Source organism: Genypterus blacodes, unplaced genomic scaffold (genome assembly GCF_046128005.1).
Source record: "Genypterus blacodes isolate CSIRO-AG114 ecotype Tasmania unplaced genomic scaffold, CSIRO-AGI_Gbla_v1 ptg000076l_1, whole genome shotgun sequence".
NCBI lineage: Eukaryota > Metazoa > Chordata > Actinopteri > Ophidiiformes > Ophidiidae > Genypterus > Genypterus blacodes.
In genome coordinates this window covers 7,629,133-7,644,116 of record NW_027466885.1, presented here as the reverse complement: position 1 = coordinate 7,644,116, position 14,984 = coordinate 7,629,133, and the positions used below count along the sequence as shown (strand labels likewise).

Here is a 14,984-nt window from a genome sequence, read left to right as displayed (position 1 = left end):
ACAGCAGGAACAATTAAAATGTTTTCAAATATTAATATTAATGTTGCGCAAGGGATACAGGGATGTCAATTGACAACATCTATAGACTATTAATGAAAACCCAATAGTTATAAAAACCAGTTTGAATGCCGTGCATGTGCAGAGTAACACATCGATTGTCTCTGTGTGTTATTGCCATAGTTATCACAGGATATCTGTCAAATAAAATAAGTATTGAAATTGAGCAATGCATCCAGCCAGGCGATTAAAACGTCAACATACAGGAAATGTTACGCCGTTACACGTGGATAAAAACACACCAGAGAGAAGAATGGGTGTAATATTTTATTTTGAATTGAACCTTTTCCTAACAAAGTGAGGTAGGAAAATATACGCACAGCTCAGAGGAACAGACAACAATATAGTTCATTGTCCAAAAGGAGGGCAGCTTAATAGAAAGCTGAGAGCTAATAAAAATATGAATGGGCACATTTGTTGCTGCACCATCACCATTCCTCTAAAAACTCCCACACACACCAATAATCAAACCGTAGCAGAGTATACTTTCTGTTTATGAATGTCAGAGGCAGATAAATCGATGTGACCTACAAAACAGCACTGGTGCGCAGACATCCAGTCAAATGAGATGCATGAGGGAGTCTGGCCAGCGGGGTTTTTAACTTTTGAGAATGACAACTTCGCCTAGAGGGATGTGTGTACTTCCCGACCTGCAGGGAGCTCGAACTCAAACATGTTATCTGACAAAAAGCACAGCATCACACTGGGAAAAACAATAACAATAAAAACAAAAACAACACACGCACACATAGCAGCATCCTTTATAAATCATACAGATATAAAACGTAATCATACAAAAATAAATGCATTACATTTCTCCCCCCATCATAAAAAAGAGAACAAAATATGAAGAGATACTTTCCCAGAGCACCAATAACATGTGCCAGACCTAAGACAAACATTGACAATAAAAAAGATGTTTCATCCTTAAGTGCCCTTGAAATATGCTGTTCTTATACAATTATTTTGAAAGGCAAGACAAAGGCAGACAAAACACAAGTATTGGTAATACTATGGACAAATATGTACAGCGAAATATTAGCAAGAGATATTTACAGTTTCAAAAAAAAGAACAATTTCCCACTAAGATGACAAAAATGAAGCGTAACTCCATGATTCACTGTGTAAGTGTCAAGTTTTTTGTTGCTCAGTTTACGCTGTCATGGAGACAACTTCTAACCTCTGGAGTGTAGCAAAGCCAGAAACATTTCAGTCATTGAGTTTGACAACAGGGCTTGATTACCGCTCATTCAACAGCCCGAGTGCACTTGCTGTTTGGCGAGGCTGCCCTCCGGGGGACTCAAATCACAGCAAACACCCGGAAAGCCTTTCCTCCAGGAGGGTTTTGAAGACTGCGGAGAAGAGAAGAGAAGAGAAGAAGCCAGGCGAGAGAGAAAGAGACAGTTATTCCGGGTGTGGGCATGTGTCAGATACAAACATGTCCTGGCCTTTCCCAGGGAGACGCAGATGACAGACGCGCACAAATAGATAGACTTCAGGTTTTGCAGAGAAACGTCCACGTCAGAATGTTGCCTGACACGCTGATGACAGATAAGACACAAACAGATAAAGGCTCCAGCTCCCCCGAGCAAACAGATAAACCTCCATTTTTTTTTACACAAACACGGGGGACTTCACGTGTTAATCCAACAAAGACAGACATGTTGTGAAGTAAAAGGAGACAGATAAATGATGAGCAGATACCAACAGACGCCAGGCATCTCTGCAGAGTGACAAAGATAAATGCAGTGCGGAGAGACAAGGGAGCGGGCAGAAAACAGAGAGGGGCGGTGGGGGGAAGATGCACACAAGATGTGTGTGTGTATGTTTGTGTGTGCTCTCAGTCTCCGTCCTCCACACCCCTTAACAATTGGCATTCTGCAGACATCAGAACAATCCAAAGTTGGTGTAATTTAATATCTATAAAGTGGAACAGATAGTTATGTGGTCAGCTGTCTCCAGAGGCCGGCGCTCACCTAACTTTAATGCTGCAGGAAACTGGCACAGCGTGGATTCAACGTGCTGTAAGCATCCGCCACGGAGGCAAAGGCTTCCTCTAGTCTACACAATCTCAAGTTCCCCTCGGTTTAATCACGCCCCATGTTTTCCCCCTTAAACACTGAAAACTCACTGTGCGGTGCTTATTTTGAGCCGTGCGCTTGGAAAAAAAACGATTACTTCAACATCACCTTGAAACCATAAAACAAATCAATATTCTTAATTTGTTTTGGCAGCTAAAAATGGATGACCGTGAAAAAATGTCCACGTTGACAAATGCATACTTGACTCTCGGCACGGTATTCCTCGCCCAGCTGATGCTTAAGTCACCACTAAAAATGTTGGCTCACAGGTTAAATTCCACCTCCGGAAAAAAAAAAAAGGAGCTTGGGTAAAAATAGCGCAGCCCTCTTCAAAATCGGAACATGATTTATTCATTTCCTGATTCACAAAAGTCAGAGGTGCTTCCTCTTCTTTATGCAGAGGAGCTGCGTGCGTGACAGTGTAGAAGAAGTCATTATTTCCCTCTGCATAGAGCTGCATCACTGCTAAGCCTCTTAACATTCCAGTAACTATCCTACCAACCTGTAATGATTGTTTCCTACTTTGTGTTGGAGTGTGGTAGCAGACACTAAAACGCATCATTCAGGAATTTCTTGATTTATATAATTTAGAGCGGTTGAATCAACAGCTAGCACACTGTTTTGCTCTCTAATTGTCTGTCTCTGGTGCTTGTAGGTCCTGGTACGAAATCTAACTACTGCAGTTTCTATGTATACTTATATTGATGTAGTTGCAGCAAAAGTATGGAAAGGCTCTCCTACACAAGCGTGCACTCAAAGGGGGCTCGGCCTTTCATTGCTTAGTAGGTCGCAGCATCTCGTGTCGTCCCCATAGTTGCAGGAAAGGTCTTGTAGCCTCATTATTATGCTCTCGACTGCCGTTGTCTCACTCTTGTTTTGTAACCTAATGTATGTAGTGTCTTGTAATGCGCAGTAACATGGAAGAACTGCCTGTATCTGTCTCTGTCGCTTTAATGATCAATATCAATATCACACGAGTTCTCAGCGGTCAGGGCATGGCGTCCACTCCCTCCCTCCCTCCCTTCCTCCCTCCCTCCCTCCCTCCCTCACTCAAAGGGAGTCGTCTTCATTCTGCATGACCTGATTTTCAATTCCATTCCCCCTCCAGTGTGTTTGGAGAGACGGCAGTGTTTCATGAAGGAGACAGCGTAGAGATCCTACATCTTACCGAATCCATCCTCCACGTACTCCCGGGCTTAACTTCATTTCCTCCGCCATGTTGATTGCGGCGAGCTCTAAACCCATTGGGACTGACTTTGTGTGTTTGTTGCTTCTTCACTTGTTTAGTTTTCCGTTATCTGAGACATTTTTTTTGGCTTATCACCAAACACACACACACACACTTCTCCCCACAACTACATAAAGATGCACTCACAGCCTCAACAGGCATTTAATTCTTTTAAAGTGGAAGCATGTTAATCACCCTCCTATGCGCAGTGCGTCAGAGATGTAATGAACTGCCTGCATTTTAAGATTAGGTACGCAAGGGAGGATAGAGTGGATACATTTCCCTCCACCTGGAAGACATCGATTTCCCACTTAACTCTGCGTCTCTAAGCTCTGCCAGGAAAACCCTTTTACTTCAATGATAACAAACACACAGTGCGAATATTAGACTCTCGTGTGGGCCGTGCCGTACCTCTCGGAGGAAATGCCATTTTGGTATGAAGCAATGTACTGTTTCCTCTTGTCCACTGGCGTCACGTCCATGTAGCCACCCGCGTCATTCCTGATGACACCGGCGTGGACGGCCGCCCGGCATATGCTGGACTTCTACAAAAGCAGGCGAGAGAGGGGGGGGGGGGGGGGGGGGGGGGGGGGGGACAGAACATGTTGATGGATGATCGGTGATCCTGATGTACATGAACAGGGTTTGATCGTTGCGAGTTCCCAAACAGGGCCTTACATCAGAGTATATCCTGGTGCCGATTACTCTGGATATATGCGGATTCTCTTCCATACAGTTTCTTGGGCAGTATAATCTAAGAATAGAGCAGATGATTGTTATTCCATATAAAGGTGCGGCTATATTATTATATATAATATATACGAGGTGAGCGGACATGTCAATATATTTCTACCTTGGACAATGTTTTGCAGGTTTTTGGTATGGACACAACTGTGCAACTGTGGCCTCACATGTGATGGCTTTCACTGTATGGAGGGAAGACATGCAAACAAACCCAAATTCAGCATAGAAATGTGTACCTTCATTTTACATGTATCGTATGAGTGTTATTGTTAGACTAACCTGCTACTCTGGAAACTGTGAAGGCATTTGCACTCTGGTATTTTCTGTCGAGATCAAACGCAGCACGTCAAGAAACAATTTCACTATCAAATATCTTCTGTGTTACGATTACAAATACAATGTTCCTCACCCCAGAGACTGGACTCCGTTCTTGTTCGATTTGATGAAGAACTCCTTCCTTCCTTGTCTTGTCACATCCATCCATCCCCCATCGTTGTCTATGATGCCGGCGTGTAGTCCAGCTCTGCACACGCTAGATTGCTTTGAAATAACAGAAGTATCAGCTGTCTGTCTATCTATCAAACAAGTAGTGGCTCCATGTCTTGCTCAAGGACACTATGATAGGGAAAACGGCATATCTCAGTCGTGGAACTCTCACCATTTCATAGTGTACAGTCCCAACTACTTTTCCTGCAGTGTCCAGGCATCCAGCTGGACACTCATATCTGCACATTAGAAAGACAGAGAATATACCAATAAAGTGAAAAAGTACTGTAGGTACCTTGTGGTATTGTAGTAATTCATTAGATTTCCTCTTAAATGTACCTATTACACGTTGTTCCTTTACACTGATCTCGTAGTTTGGTGTCACAGGTCACAATCTGAGCTGAAACACAAAAACACAAACGCCCTTGAACAACTCTGCAAGTCCAGATGTAGCCTCCAATAATCTACTTTGACTGATATCCAGCGAGGAGGATCATTGTTGTGATGCTTCAAAAAGGGGAGTCATTCCTGCCAGAGAGTTCAGGGTGGTCAGCAATACTGGAGGAAGCGTCTCATCTTACATGCACAAGTCAAACCACAGCGAGCCCCCTCTCACCCCTCCAACCTTCTCAGCCGGCCAAAAGCAAACACACACACACACAGACACACACATTCGGGAGATCATGCTAAGTTACGACTCCCCTCCCTTCTCCAAAGAGTGACTTGCAATATTAAGTACACTCCGGCAACTGTCAGGGTTAATCAGGGAGACGACAGAAAGAGACTGCAGAGCATCAAGGCAATTTGAGATAAATCAAAAGGAAAATGTTTCTAGTTCAAGTCTCTTTTTTCTTTTTTTTACACTTATTCATTATCGCTTACTCAACATAAGCAGACAGGGATTCACAAATACTATGGTTTTGAATCCAAGTTTGGAAAAATACTATATTTGTTCGGACTCTCTGTATGTCCCAACCCTGAAACCAGAGCCTCCACCCCCCCCATGCGCAGATGAAACCAGAGCCAGAATAAACACTTAAATGGCAGCTTACACATCTGCTGTGTGTTGACCACCTCATTCTTCTGCAGGTCCACTGTGGGGGGCTTGGTGGGGACCGGGGCGGGGAGACTGGGAGGTTCAGGCCTGGGGGCCCGGGTCCTGGGCTTCTGCGGAGTACGGGGGGCCTCTGGCTCTATGAAGTTATTTTCTTCTATTTCCTCTTGGGCAGGGTTGGAGCTATCATCTTTGAGTAAAGTCAGAGAGAGAGAACAACTTCAAATATACCGTAAAAACGCTCGTCCATACATCACCGAGCTCCGTCTCTGGTTCGTGCAGACATACTGTACCTTTGTAGCAGAGATTTTCCTTGCAGCCTCCTCCATAGCTGGGGGGACAGGCCGAACACGGGGTCCCATGTTTGTACGGAGAGTAGCCCCACCAATTTCCCCTGTTCAGGTAATAACAACGACCAAGTCAGCTTATTAAACAACCTCACTCCTGATTCTTCATGGAAGTGTTATATCACAACAAAACCTGCTTACTTTGGTGAGTAATTGCAGACCAGATAGACTGCTTTGGCCCAAATCTGTCCCCACACGTTCATGTTGTAACACACGTTGATGGCACAGCCTATACGACTGCTGGTGGCCCATACAAGCTGAATGATAGATAGATAGATGAACAGGACAGATCATGAGGCGGCCCTAAACAACGGAGGACAAAGTCTCCCCCCCCCCCCCCCCCCCCGCGCCCACATGAGATGGTACGATCCAAACCTGTGTGTAATGAGTGCAAACCGGTCCGGAGCATCTAAAGGGGCAGTAGGGATTACACTCCTGGGGGTAAGGGAAGGAGAAGTCTCTAACTTCATCGTACCAGGCCTGCACGTGGAATGTAGGAGGACGATGCCTGGACGGACCGATACACACAAATATGAACTAGTTAAAAGATATACAAATGTGTATAGACATATTGCAAAAATTAGACCTTCGTGTCTCACACTATACAGTAAATTACACATACAGAGCAAACATATCATAGCAATAAAAAGTGGTTTGTGACGTACAGAGAGCAAATTTTGAATTATTTTAACTTAAATTTCATGTAAATAACGAAAACATTTTTTTTTCTATAAGATGAAAGGTATTCGCAAGCTACACTCAGCAGGACCGTAACCATAGTAACACCTGTGCTTATCATCTATGGGTAGACACGGCGTAGTACACCCATTTGTTAAGACTGCAATTAAACCTCTAACCAGCAATCAAAGGTTTTACGCTTTCGGAATATATTATAATAGGGAAATTAAATGAGACGTTTGATATTCTGTTTTTCAGTTGACGAACAGGAGAGATCACGAGGCCTTAATGTTGCATTGGCAGCGGGCGTCACTAGTTGGTTTGACTTGAATCGACCAGGATTTGTGCCTTAAGTCTCCTCTTGCTCAATGCTCTAATTATAACAGTTTCAATGGGTTTAAGTTTAATTGTACATATACGTGTCATTTACCTTCCCCAGTGGGCTCCAAGGTTCTGTCCGATCTGTGGGAGCAATCCGGCCGGGCCGTGCTCCCACAGGCAGGTCTCGGCCCATTCCTCTGCCGTGCGTTCCAGCTCTGTGTCCCACACCTGGACAGACGGGGAAAGGAGAGACGCTGCATTTTAGACGGTGGAGCCTTCAATTGAGCAAACCTTTGCTGAGGTCGTGCTATGAATTGTATTCGTCCAAAACAGATCGATCGCAAGAACTCTGATGGGCCGTAAAGCATAAACAAGTCAGGAGGGTCATGGAGGGACTCCAACATGAGTAAGTGGACACATTCAGCGGTGTGGAGGATTTATTCAGCTGTCAGTAATATGCCGTAAGAATATTGACTTGTGGTATTAAAAACAAAGCGTATCAGTGTTCCAGAATAAATACACTGATTTCTAAACTACAAGCAGAGCTGCGCTGATGTGTTTCTGCTGTGTTTTGAGTTTCTCAGCTGGTTTGTCCTGGAAGGCTTTTCCCTAAAGATTGAGGGTTATTCAAAAAATGCAAAAAGCTGTTTTTCCTTAAGTAATACCTTCCATATGTCTCCAGTGGGGCGTCTGGGTGCAAACTTTTGTTTCACTTTACCCCTCTCTGAATTGCCCTCTCAGTCAAGTTTGGCTCTGGTTGGATAGTAAGGGATCATATTCCCTTTCTGGGGTTTTTTGGGAATGCAAAGAGTGTCCTTCCTCTCTCCTGACCTACATTCTACCATCAAAAAAAATCCCTTAGAATAACACCAGCTGCCTTTCTTTTGAAGGACACTGTATGTTCCTTTTATAACACACCTTAACCTCTTACCATTGGTGTGTGATGTCTCATGTAAGTATGTCAGTTATATATATATAGCAAGTGTGCATACGTGCATGTGTGTCAAAAGTGTTCACACATCAGGCCCTGGACGTTATAGCTTACCCTCACTGAAATCTCATCCAATAACACGCACTAAAATAACTCCCTCTCTTCCACCACCTCCTCCTCCTCTGATCGTCGTCCGTCACCCACTTCAGTCCCACCAGAAACAACTGCTGTTCTCTGCATTACTCCCTGAAAACACACGCACGCCGAGCAACAGGATGTCTGGCAATGCTGCAAATTAACTCTTACGGGAGGTTGCTTCAATTCTTTCTGGGAATCCTTTTTAGCTGTTGAGTGGATTTAATTGTTAAACTCAACAACAGCGAAGTAAGGGTTGAGTCTGCAGTGATTGTATCCAGCAGTGTATCGGATTCCAGGACGAAGCCTTGTGGAATCATTACGTAATTGTCAAATAGAACAAATACACTATAGTAGGTGTAAAGTCTATTTTCATTGGCTCTTTACCTGCATAGATACTGTATTACAGTTACCTCATATATACTGTAGTAGCCTGTGGTCTGTCTTGCACAATAAGGCCAAGTGATGACTGACAGAACCAGGGCTAAAATAGAAGCTGTTTATCCGCAACGTACTCCGCGCCAGGAATTACGTATAGAAGCTGGCAGGCAAATGCAAAACAATGTCCATGTATGTGTGTTTTGTCGTGTGCGTAAAAGAAATGATCAAGTAATCTCTGTTTCCCCCTTTTAAAGGCGAGGTGAAAAATAAGACACTTGAGGAATGTGAGCCTTGGCATCGTTAGTAGTCTGGGAATGTTGAGGAAAACCATTCGATTATAACTTTATTTCCGTTGGTGTCATTTCCAAGCTTCGATTTCCTTGACAAGCCGCCTCCTCGCACGGACAAATAATCAATGCGTATGCTGATAACGGCCTGAAACACATTGCCTAAGCGCTGTGGTGACTGTCATGGGGCAGTCCACACGTCGCCCACTTATCATGACTCCGAAAGCATTTGACTGGAGCCACAACCCAATTCCCGGGGGCAGATGTTGAGCAAATCTCTGAAATGCATCTGAATGTGATTTGTTTCAGTACCACAAAAGGCGCTTGAGCTTTCCCTGCCAAACGTCAAAACTTACAGCAAAACGTAGCTTGAAAAAGCGCCTGTATTCCAAACGCTCCTGAATCTGGTGCACAGTGCAGCCTGCTTGTCAAGCTGCTGTTTGCATAGTTAGCCCAGCAGGGGAGGGCTCGTAACCAAGACCCCCCCACCCCCACTCGCCACCCCTGCCTGCCGCTCGCCGACCAACCCACCCCACCCAAACCACACTTCTGCTGGGGCCCGTAAGGAAAAACACCTCCCCTGCTAAAGTCTTTCAGCACTGCGCACACTGCATTGTTTATTTCGCTTAACACTTCATTTGCGGCCATTTCTCCCCCCCTTCCTTGTTCATCTGGTTGCATTCCGAAGGGTACAGCAGAGTAAACTTCCTCTGCACATTTGGGTTTCCTGTTCATAGTCAATTGTGCATGCAGAGAAAGTGTTGCCGGGGGGGGGGGGGGGGAGATATGGGTATTGGAGAACGTGAGGTTGGGGGGGAGATTGAGAAGCAAACGGCTGAGAGAATAGAGAGAGAAGTGAGGACGCCTGTCAACTCGTGTGTGTGTGTGTGTGTGTGTGTGTGTGTGTGTGTGTGTGTGTTATTACCACAGCAATAGCGTTAGTTGGTATTTCATTTTCCATGCGCCGCATTCCTCCACATCAGCTCATATCAGAGGCCCTGGGGCTGACCATTGTTTGAATTTTGTCAACCAGTGAATCTCATTATCCTACCTATTATCATGTTATAGCGGGGACAAAGTTTGAACAGGACAGCAGAGGACGTCATGGTGGGAGATGGAAATCACGTTTGTGGACGGGATTGCAGGGTCGGACAGAGTTTTATATATTGCCACCATTTTTGGTTGGGTTAATTAAGCCAAATTGCAGATCGAACCCAACCCAAGTAAACAGTGTGGTTAGACTGATACTGTGGTTTGGTCTGATTGGAAGATTATTTTATTAAATTTTTGAAATAGGAATGGTAACGCTATAAAAAATAATAAATAACCACAACAAATATGAGCCTGTCAGTATAACGAGCTGCTAAACTCGGCGCCCCTCCAGATCCGAGCCACATACACATGGTTGGCTTCATGTCAGTTCCTGTCCACGTTTTAATGTTCAGCAGTGGCAGGTGGTGCTTGTCATGGCAGCAGCCCAAGAACCTGCTGAGGACCCCAGCAGTGGGAAGCTGAATCCAGGCGCAAGCCTCTGCAGCCCCCTTGGCACAGGTGACTCCAGAATCAGCAAAGAATGATCCCTGGGCCAACAAGGCTGCAGCTGCGGTAGTCCCAAACCTGGAACTAGGGGGGGTAGGATTTGGGAAGAGGCCACCAAAGACGACTTTTTGGGCAACGTCCAAGAGACTCTGGTGCCGCATTGCCAAGCGTTTTTGTTTTTTTGGGGATATTTGATGGCCTCTTAAGGTACGATCACGTAGAAGGAGCAGTCTGAGGAACTTCCAAACCTCCTACAGCAGAAGAGTGAGAGCGCCGGGAAAAGGGGCAGGGAACTCGCCTGATTACCAGGAGAAACGTGCCAGTGTTTTGTCCCTGGATGTGAAACAGATTCTCTAACAGATAATCAAGAGGGTCAATGGAATTTGCTAATTTGGTCCACACATGTTTTGTGGTTCTGGAAAAGCGTATGACCACGTTCCCTGAGGGATTCTGTGGAAAGTGTCGCTACAGTCATTCACTCTACATATGGGCCAAGTGTGTTTGCCTCCTCTGCATTACATGAAGCTGGGTCAGTATGGCAGAGCACCCTGGGGAGGAGGAAGGAAGCCGAGCTGCCACTGAGGCCTAGAGAGGGTCCTGGAACCCTGAGGAGCAAAGTCATGCTGGAAATACTGTTTTGTTGTTATTCTGCTGCTGCTGCTGCTGCTGCTTTCTCTTCAGAAGAGAAAGTTTAAGTCTTTTGGGCACCTGAGCCTCGTTTTCTATCTCCATAATAATGCCTAATACTGTTTTGGTAAAGTAACTGGTTTGTAAAATCTATTTATCTTTAGCAGCATTTGACATTACAGAAGCAAGAATGCGTGACCTTGTCTTGAGAAGCTGCCAGTTTAAAAATCATTTCCTGGGCTAAAGAACATATTGGCGTTTTTGTGATTTGTGTCTTTTTTGTTTATCTGTTAAGATAAATGAGGAATAATAAATGTGACCACAGCATTTCCCTACGTCATCCTGAACACCGTGAATGTCAATATAGCTTTATCTTCAAAACAGCAGACATCGGCGTCACCTCAGACCCGAGTGCTGCGTGGCAAAACCCAGTTAAACAGGGCGGGATGGGCCCTTTATCCCAAAATGCCATCTGTTTGTCTTGCAGAGCTTCAAACGCTGACACGTCTCCGTTTATACCTGTGGGTCAACGTGTGAGTGAGAGAGAGAGAGAGAGGTAGAGCCTCTGTCCCCTATAACCCGGGTTGATGGGCGAGCGAGGAGCTTTGTTGATCGCTGTGGAGTGCGAATGCTTATCTGGAGAATTCTTGGGCCTCTGTGTTAGGATAATGACAGAATGGGAACAGAGCCACGAGGATAAGAGAGGGAGGGAGGGAGGGTGAGCGAGAGAGAGAGGGCAAGGAAAGGAAATAGATGAATGAGTAAAGAGAGGGATTTGACTTAATGTGAGGTCGGCTGGGTTACGATTTATGGCAGAAAATAACAGAATTGGCTAATGGGTATGTATGAATGTGTATAGGTTTGTGTGTGCATGTCTACGAAGTTTTCTAGTATCCTGAGACTGTGAGTGTTCCGAAATGTGTCAACACGGAGACAAAGACAGAAACAGAGAGGAACCTTCAAACTGAGAAACAGAAGAATCCCCTTTACACCGCTCGTCTCTCCTCTCTCGTCTCTCTCGTCTCCTCACTTCAAAGGCTCTGACACCTGCAGAATCGCAAATAAGACTTCAGCGCTGATCCTCAGAAGTCATTCCTCTTCTTCGTTTGTACCCCAGCCAAACATCTCCATCGTTCTTTTCAGATTCCCTGCTTAGAATTCCTCTGCCACACCTGCCTCGCTCCTATTTCACTTCCACTTCCCGCTTGTTTCCACACCTATTTTTGCCATTCCGGAATTCTGGAATGCATCTTTATAACTGCATCAACTCTTCTTCTTTAAACTTATCTATTCTGTGCTAACTCTTTCTCCGTGGCTCTCTTTTCTCACCTCACATCCTCTTGTTGCATACCTCTCCGTATTTCACCCCTGGGTGCCCCTGGAGCTAAAAAAAAAGAAAAAGAAAAAAGAATCCAGCCAAGTGTAACTGGAGACAGTAGAAAGGAGCTGAGCACTGCTGGCTCAGCGTTTCTGCACTCGAGTGTGCCTCTACCAGAAGCCTGCCAGGCGGAGGCAGCTTGCACACACACACATGTATATATGCACTCAAGGGGTCCTCAAGTCCAACCTCTCAATTATACAATTACCCAGGCCAGAAATTGCCCCCAGCAGGAACTGTTTATTTGCCTTTACCTAGAATAATACTGCCTTTTGTTCTGCAGCTCTTTAAACTGAGATGAAACGATAAACAAACCTCATTACGTTCTGCACGCTGTATCGATTTTTAACCTCCTACGTTCTCTCAGTGGCGGTGCACTGGAGCGGCCCGGCAGAGCTGTAAAGTGCACATGCAGTTACATTTTGGAAGCGTTCCAGATGCCTGTCTGTGGAGCATTGACTTACAGAAGGTGTGTGTGTGTGTGTGTGTGTGTGTGTGTGTGTGTGTGTGTGTGTGTGTGTGTGTGTGTGTGTGTGTGTGTGTGTGTGTGTGTGTGTGTGTGTGTGTGTGTGTGTGTGTATTCAGAGAGAGGAGGAGGAGGAGGAGGAGGAAGGGGCAGCTGGTAAAACAAGCCGCAGTGCCATGCCCTGATTCTAATTGCGCTGTGAAAAGTGATCTGGTTCTGTACACACACGTGATGGCCGAAGTATAAAGTCAAACAAATCTCTTGGCTTGAGTTAAAAAAAAAAACGCAATTGTAACGTGATCTTTGGCACGTTGAGCGAAATTCTTTTCCAGCAAAACAACTGTGGTTACATGGACTTGTGAGGGGGGTCCTTGAGTGAAGGTGCTTAGATCTGTGCGTGTGTGTGTGTGTGTGTGTGTGTGTGTGTGTGTGAGCCAAGTGGGACAGGTGCCAGTTGGTCTGGTGACTGGGTCAGTTCACTGAGCTGTATGGCCCTCAGGACGACGTGTGCGAGGCTATAGGGAGGTCAGAATGAGGTCAGAGCTTTGCTAACAAGCAAACAAACTAGATGAAGCCGCTACTTCACAGGAATCAGTCTCATCCACCACACAGCCAACACACACACATACACGCATCCTTCCATGTCCACCTACCATGTGCTCCATGTTGGAAGAGGACGGGTAGACTTGACCTCTGAGTTTGTTGTGAAGATCCAGGATGAGTTGAGCGTCGTTGTCCGTGATGGCCCTCTTCCCTCGCTGCTTGGCCTCCCACCAGTCCCCATCCTCGTCCAGATACTTGTCCAGAAGCTGCTCCCAGCCTGTGGAGTTTGGAAGCATCACCATGGAGACGGCAGTGTGGAGCAGCAGGAGCACGGACACGCCCCTCAGCCCGCACGCAGATACACGCCTCATCCTGATCAAACGCTGCTGGCTTGCCGGTGATGGTGGAGATCCTCTCGCCGTGGAAACGCAGCTCGCAGCACAGAGACACACACACTCCTCTTCTTGTCTATGACGTGAGATGGCAAAGGAAGGCGAGTGAAAGGGAGTGTAACAGGATCACTGGTGTAGGCTTGGATTTGATATTCTGTATTAAATTTGCTGAATAACTTGGGTCAATATTGAACTTGGTGAGGACTTTGCATTGGACCGCACAGCTACTGGCTTGCAGGCTCTGCTGGTTTGGTTCTGTGCCACAGTAACCTCATGGGGTTCACTGGGGGTGAGCTGGCAGGCTGAGGATGACTAGTTGAAATTTTGAATAAAGGAAATCATTACTTGTCATCAACTTCCTTCAACTTTTTGCCACTTTTTTGCCAAAGGAGAAACGCAAACTTGGAGACTTGTTGAAACTAAATATTACATTTCATGTTACACCAAGCGGTCCAGCTCTAATAAATGTGCTTATGTGTACAGAAATATGGTGCATTATGTTCCCACTGCATTCACAAGGATGTACACATGCACTTTGAGAACAAGCTGCGATACTGACAGCAGCTTGAGCCAAAACCTAATGGAAGTGTGAAGATTAATGCATATTGGAAACAGGAATGGAGAGCTGGGATTTAATGTATGGATTATGTATTAGGAAATAATTTACCTTTAATGAATTGGATCGATGCCCGCACGCTTCTCCAGGTTCCTGAAAGAGATCTGGCCGTGTGAAAACTTCTTCTTTGCAGCAAGAGGAAGAAGAGAAAACACACCAAAATCCGCCTCAAAGTAATTTAGTCGAGCTCAGGTGGACTGACGCTGCTTTGGCTGCCGCGGGAGATCAATCAAAGCCGGTGACGCGCTCGCTTCCATCAAAGACGCGGAGAAAAGAAGAAGAGGAGGAGGAAGAAGCAGAAGAAGAAGAAGAAGAAGAAGAAGGAGCAGCTTTCTTCTTTTCGGTGATTCTTGCACCCAAAGCCGCCAAAGCATCATTTATCCACATTTTATCCTCCACTTGGCTGCTCCGGGGAGCGCCGGCCCCTGTCCCCGCCTCTTGGAAACAGCCCACCCGGCCGTGCCAAGACCTCGGTGCGCGTCCGAGGTTCGTGCGTGCGTGCGGAACAGAAGCACGAGCCTTCTTTCCCCTTCAGCAAGTCTGTTAGAGAGAATCCAACTACAGACCTGATGTCACTATAGCACATGTAAGCCTCTGATCGCCCTGTGTCATATACCTGAGGGGGATTTAATGAATAGTATAGTCACAGAGAGTTTCCCCTCTTTGTGACTATACCATTCATTAAAGCTGCTA

General features: G+C 45.7%; 1 protein-coding gene across 1 annotated transcript; it reads right to left on the bottom strand.

Moving 5' to 3' along the window:
• Positions 1-733: 733 nt before the first annotated feature.
• On the bottom strand, positions 734-14,694 carry LOC143006956 (cysteine-rich secretory protein LCCL domain-containing 1-like). Its single transcript, XM_076158329.1, has 15 exons — positions 14,343-14,694; positions 13,394-13,751; positions 7,106-7,224; positions 6,373-6,505; positions 6,139-6,254; positions 5,944-6,044; positions 5,649-5,840; positions 4,936-4,996; positions 4,769-4,835; positions 4,520-4,650; positions 4,390-4,433; positions 4,220-4,292; positions 4,045-4,120; positions 3,778-3,911; positions 734-1,409 (listed from the first exon to the last, which is right to left on the bottom strand). Exons 2-15 carry the CDS (start codon positions 13,652-13,654, stop codon positions 1,358-1,360), a joined length of 1,560 nt encoding a protein of 519 aa, XP_076014444.1. The 5' UTR covers positions 13,655-13,751; positions 14,343-14,694; the 3' UTR covers positions 734-1,357.
• Positions 14,695-14,984: the final 290 nt, after the last annotated feature.

Coding starts and splice junctions, on each gene's coding strand:
- LOC143006956 (XM_076158329.1), bottom strand. CDS start 13,654: ATGAGGCGTGTATCTGCGTGCGGGCTGAGGGGCGTGTCCGTGCTCCTG. Junction 7,225..13,393: donor CTTCCAACATGGAGCACATG/GTAGGTGGACAT, acceptor CCGTCTGTCCAG/GTGTGGGACACAGAGCTGGA. Junction 6,045..6,138: donor GTCTGCAATTACTCACCAAA/GTAAGCAGGTTT, acceptor TTACCTGAACAG/GGGAAATTGGTGGGGCTACT.